This window comes from Mustelus asterias, chromosome 8, assembly GCF_964213995.1.
Source record: "Mustelus asterias chromosome 8, sMusAst1.hap1.1, whole genome shotgun sequence".
NCBI classification, from domain to species: Eukaryota; Metazoa; Chordata; class Chondrichthyes; order Carcharhiniformes; family Triakidae; genus Mustelus; species Mustelus asterias.
This window is the reverse complement of record NC_135808.1, coordinates 128,473,999-128,479,998: the sequence shown is the minus strand read 5'-3', so window position 1 is coordinate 128,479,998 and position 6,000 is coordinate 128,473,999. Positions and strand designations below refer to the sequence as shown.

The following is a 6,000-nucleotide window of genomic DNA, read 5'->3' as shown; positions in this document are numbered from 1 at the left end:
AAATTGCCCCTTAGTGTCCCGGGATGCATAGGTTAGAGGGATTAGTGGGTAAATATGTAGGGATATGGGGATAGGGCCTGGGTGGGATTGTTGTCGGTGCAGACTCGATGGGCCGAAAGGCCTCTTTCTGCACTGTAGGATTCTATGATAAGTCTATTTATTAATCAGCTCTTTCCAAACCTCCAGGCCCACAAATTTCAAGTAAATCAAGCCAAGAAGTATGAGTGCCAATGAGGTCAAGCTGTCTGAGGGCTGGATTTGTAGGTCCCATGTGGCCTACCAGTTATGGCTTGGACAGTCCTGATGTAACACGTGCATCAAACTATTAACTATCACTGGCTTTCATTTGTCCTGGATATCTGTGACTGTCTTTTAGCAGAAGAGATTGATCGTTCCAATGCGGCGGTTTTAATGGTGTTCTGGAGTGAGCTACAGTTCCAGCTGTGGAGCCTAATGTCTTCTCTTCCCAAACAGAGGCGAGTAATTTTCCAAATCTTCTTCAGAACTGATTTCCGAAGCAGGATGTAAACCCAGGGATCTAAGATCTGATTCCAGGCTGCCAGTCGCACGCTGAAGAGGAGTAAAGTAGTGGCTTGTGGGTCTGCATTTAAGCTGCCTATCCTTGCCACGATTACCTGAATGAAACAAAAACCCCAAAAAATATTACTTATCAACAGAAACACCAATTAATGTTCAACTATCCATCTCAGTTTCATTCCTCTAGTCAATGTAGACATTTAAAATTCTGAGAGGTTTATAAATCATGAGGGGCGTAGATAAGGTGAATAGCCGAGGTCTTTTCTCCAGGGTAGGGGGAGTCCAAAACAAGAGGGCATAACTTTAAGGTGAGAGGGGAAAGATTTAAAAGGGACCTGAGAGGCAAATTTTCCACACAGAGGGTGGTGCGTACCAATCGACTCAAGAACAGCTTCTTCCCTGCTGCCATCAGACTTTTGAATGGACCTACCTCGCACTAAGTTGATCTTTCCCTCCACCCTAGCTATGACTGTAACACTACATTTTGCACCCTCTCCTTTCCTTCTCTATGAACGGTATGCTTTGTCTGCAAGAAACAATACTTTTCACTGTATACTAGTACATGTGACAACAATAAATCAAATCAAAGTATATGGAATGAGCTGCCAGAGTGGGTGGCAGAGACGGGCACAATTACAGCATTTAAAAGACATTTGGACAGGTACATGGATGGGAAAGGTTTAGAGGGATGTGGGCCAAATGTAGGCAAATGAGACTAGTTCTGTTTAGGAAGCCTGGTCAGCATGGACAAGTAGGGCTGAAGGTCCGTGCTGTATATCTCGATGACTCTACTAAATTAAGGGATTTTGAAATCACAATTTGGAATATTCGGAGTGTAAGCCAACGTACTGTTTACCTTTTTAATGTATGATCACTTTTTAACTATGTAACCGTCTCCATATTTCTTTTATGTTAATCAATGTTGTGATGTTGACCCCTGTGTGTGAGGTGGAGTCTGTTTCATTGTGGTGACAGGGAACATCGAGATAAAAGATACAGTGGCTGAAGATACGTAAAGAACTGGACTGAACTGAATTGGGGGCTCAAAACACAAAGCATCTGTCCAGTTTTGGTCTCCTTATTTGAGGAAGGATGTGGTGGCATTGGAGGCAGTTCAGAGGAGGTCCATCACAGTGATTCCGGGAATGAAAGGGTTGAGGTGTGAGGAGAGGTTAAACAGTTTGGGTTTATACTCGCTGGGGTTTAGAAGGATGAGAGGGGATCTGATTGGGGTAATTAAAATTTTAAAAGGGATTGATAAAGTAAATGGAGACCAAATGTTCCCTCTTATGGACAATCTAAAACAAGAGGTCACAGGTATAGTTTGAGAGGCGGTAGGTTTAAAACTGAGATGAGGAGGAGCTACTTCTCGCAGAGGGTGGTGAATTTGTGGAACTCGCTGCCCCATAGCGCGGTGGAGCCTGAATCGTTGAATGGTTTCAAGAAGGAGATAGACATAGTTCTAATTTTTAAAAAGGGATAAAGGGACATAGGGAAGAGGAGGGGAGGTGGATTTGAGACCAGGGAGAGATCAGCCATGATCTGATTGAATGGCGGAGCAGGCTCGAAGGGCTGAATTTGCCGATTTCTGCTCCTGTGTTCCTATAATGGTCAATTTAGTCAAGTCAAAGGTTTGTTTGCATCAACAGAGCTCCACAGAGCGACTTAAGCTGCAGGAGGACTTGTATCAGGGGAGATAAGCAGACAGATTAAGGGCAGTAAATGTCACGCTATCTCCTAGTTTTAAGATTGATAACAGTGTCAGAGATAACAAAGCAAAGTCAAACTGACTTCAGTATTTCAGCGTGACCTTCAAATGGGACCTACCAGGGAACATCTGTGAAGACATGTTTCTAAGACATGGAAATGAGCACTGATGTAATCGAAAACACATTAAATGGAACAAAGAACGGGTTTTATACCTTATATAGCAAAGTATAAAAGTCCAATAGAACCATCGAGGTTGCAGCGGATGGGGAAATGTTGCGAATTGCTCAGAGAACACACATAGAGGACTTTGTTGTCGGATTGACCAGTAAGACAGATCTCCGTACGTGAGGAACTAAGATAATGCTGTGAATATGTACTTGCAATAATTCTTGTCCACCAGTTAAGGGCAAAACAACATTTATTAAGGGAAAAGCACATTTATTTACAGGTAAAGGCCACACAGAGGCTTGTGGCCTTGTGGCGGCAGCCAGTTCCTCAGATGGTTCTGGTTACCTGGGTGAACCACCCTACCTGGTCCCTGATTGGTTTCCCAGACGATGTGTGATACAAAGTCATATATGCAAATTTGCTAACATAAAGTTAGGCGGCATTGTAGCATAAGATTACAAAGGGATCTTGATAGACTAGGTGAGTGGGCAAAACTGTGGCAGATGGATTTCAATCTAAGCAAGTGTGAGGTTATCCATTTTGGACTGAAAAAGATTAGATCAGGTTACTTTCTAGATGGTGTGAAGTTAAATACAGTAGATTTCCAAAGAGACATAGAAGAAGATAGGAGCAGGAGGAGGCCATTTGGCCCTTCGAGCCTGCCCCACCGTTCATCATGATCATAGCTGATCATCCAACTCAATAGCCCAATCCTGCTTTATCCTTTGATCCCATTCGCCCCAAGTGCGATATCCAGCCGCCTCTTGAATATATTCAATGTTTTGGCATCAACTACTTCCTGTGGTAATGAATTCCACAGGCTCACCACTCTTTGGGTGAAGAAATGTCTCCTCATCTCCGTCCTAAATGGTCTACCTTGAATCCTCAGACTGTGACCCCTGGTTCTGGACTCCCCCTCAATCGGGAACATCCTTCCTGCATCTCCCCTGCCTAGACCTGTTAGAATTTTATAAGTCTCTATGAGATCCCCCCCTCATTCGTCTGAACTCCAGCAAAAACAATCCTAACCTAGTCAATCTCTCCTCATGCACCAGTCCCGCCATCCCCGGAATCAGCCTGGTAAACATTCGCTGCACTCCCTTGAGAGCAAGAACATCCTTCCTTGGAAAAAGGGAGACTTAGGAGTTCAGGTGCATAGATCTTTAAGATGCCACAAACAGGTACTGAAAATAATCAAGCAGGCGAATGGAATGCTGGCCTTTGTATCGAGAGGAATGGAGTATATAGATGCAGAAGTTATGCTGCAGCTATACAAAACCTTGGTTAGATCCTATTTGGAGTAACTCAGCAGATGTAGACACCACACCTTTGGAAGTGTATATTGGCCTTGGAGGGAGCACAGCATAGGTTTATAAGAATGATAGCTGGACTTCAGGGGTTTAATTATGAGGAAGATTAATTTTATTTATTAGCGTCATAAGAAGGCTTACATTGTCACTGCAATGAAGTTACTGTGAAAATCCCCTAGTCACCACACTCTGGCGCCTGTTCGAGTACACTGAGGGAGAATTTAGCATGGCCAATGCACCTAACCAGCACGTCTTTCAGACTCTGGGAGGAAACCGGAGCACCCGGAGGCAATCCATGCAGACACAGGGAGAACGTGCAGACTCCGCACACACAGTGACCCAAGCTGGGAATCGAACCCGGATCCCTGGCGCTTTGAGGCAGCAGTGCTAACCACTGTGCCACCGTGCCACCATAATTCAAATTAGGCTTGTTTTCTCTAGAATTTAGAAGGTTAAGGGGTGATCTGATTGAAGTCTTCAAAATACTAACAGAAAAGAAAGGGTGGATAAAGATAAACTATTTCCACTGGTTGGAGATTCTAGAACTAGTGGGCATGGTCTAAAAATTAGGACAGGACAGTTCAGGAAAGATGTTAGGAAGCACTTCAACGCACATAGGGTGGTAAACATTTGGAACTCTCTTCCACGAAGGGCAGTTGATGCTAGATCAGTTGCTAATTTTAAATTTGAGATAGATACATTTTTGTTAAGCAAAGACGTTTAGGATACGGGCCAAAGGCAGGTATATGGTGTTCCTTCACTGTCCTGACACTCCCTCCAAACAGCACTGTGGGTGTACCTGCACCACATGGACTGCAGTGGTTTAAGTAGGCGGCTCACCACCACTTTCTCCTGGGTAATGATAAATAAATAGACAAATCACCTCTCATTCTTTTAAAATCAAATCAATTTAAGTTCAACCTTTCCTCACAAGGCAAACCCTCTCATCCCAGGAATCAACTGCATTAACCCTCTCTGAACTATCTCCAACGCAAGTATATCCTTCCTCAAATAAGAGGACCAAATATTGTCAGCAACATTATTGGAGCTGGTCTCACCAAACACCTGTACAGGTGTAGCGAGATTTCCATGATTATATGCTCCTTGTAATAAGGCCTGACATTCCATTTTCGCTTTCTGATCACCTGCTGTACCTGCATGCTAACATTTTGCGATTCACGTGTCAATGATTTATTCCTAACAACAAAATGCAAAACAAATATTGGGCCAATTGTTTGAGTGAACCAGATTGAAGATAGGTTCAGATTCCAGCCTTGTGTAAATATGGACAGAGAAACATCTTGGCTTCCCCTGCCATGAGAATGGAGCAGGTGTCTCCAAACCTATAGAACTGGACCTGCCAGCATTTAAAAACTTACTTTTCAAATGTCTAGGAGACAGTCTGAACAGGCTTGGAATCATAGAATCCCTACACTGCAGAAGGAGGCAGTTTGGCCCATCGATAACAATTTTTAGAATATAACCAATGATAGCATTGGATCTGTTATAATGTAACCAATGGTAACATGCTGTGAAGGTCAGCTGACCAGCTGACCCCAGTAGACAATGTAGCCAATGACAAAATGATGTGGTGGTCAGCTGACCATCTGACCCAGTATAAATAAGAAGCAGATGGGAATTGTGGGGAGCTTGTATGGCCCAGGGTGAGGCCTCAAGTGCTGGAGTAATGAAGTTGCTTTATTTTTTCTTTGATTTTATTTTCTGAAGTAGGTTCCTTTCATTGCTTGCAACTGAAGAATTCCTTCAGCTGGATGAACAACAATCCCACCCAGGCCCTATTCCCGTAACCCCACACATTTACCCTGCTTGTCCCCCTAACACCAACGGTTGATTTAGCATGGCCAATCCACTTAATCCACACATCTTTGAAGTGTGGGAAACCCAGATGAAAGGCACACAGACACGGGGAGAACGTGCAAACTCCGCACAGATAGTGACCGGAGGCTGGAATTGAACCCGGGTCCCTGGTGCTGTGAGGCAACAGTGCCAACCACCGTGCCTCTGTGCCACCTATTTGCTCACTAAGAGACCTGACCTTTGTGCAGGCCACAATTTTACAGTGTCCCAGAGAAGATTGAGCTGGAAATCAATTGGGATGGCAGGGCCTGACGCACCCTTTGCCACCACTGGCATTTTGCTGACAAGGAGGCAGGAGGCAGATGGCATAGCCAGTCTAATTGAGGCCTTTGAGTAAAGGCCACTTAGGAATCTCTTCCTACCTGATTTTATTTGCCATATAGAGAGGCCACCAGGT

The 6,000-nt window shown here is 44.2% G+C and overlaps 1 protein-coding gene across 1 annotated transcript in view; it reads right to left on the bottom strand.

The window, feature by feature from the left end:
- Positions 1–332: 332 nt before the first annotated feature.
- Positions 333–6,000, bottom strand: part of LOC144497553 (prostaglandin F2-alpha receptor-like) — a 44,220-nt gene continuing 38,552 nt past the window's right edge. The window contains exon 3 of the mRNA XM_078218973.1: positions 333–635. Coding sequence (XP_078075099.1) covers positions 333–635 — 303 coding nt within the window. The remainder of the gene's footprint in view (positions 636–6,000) is intronic.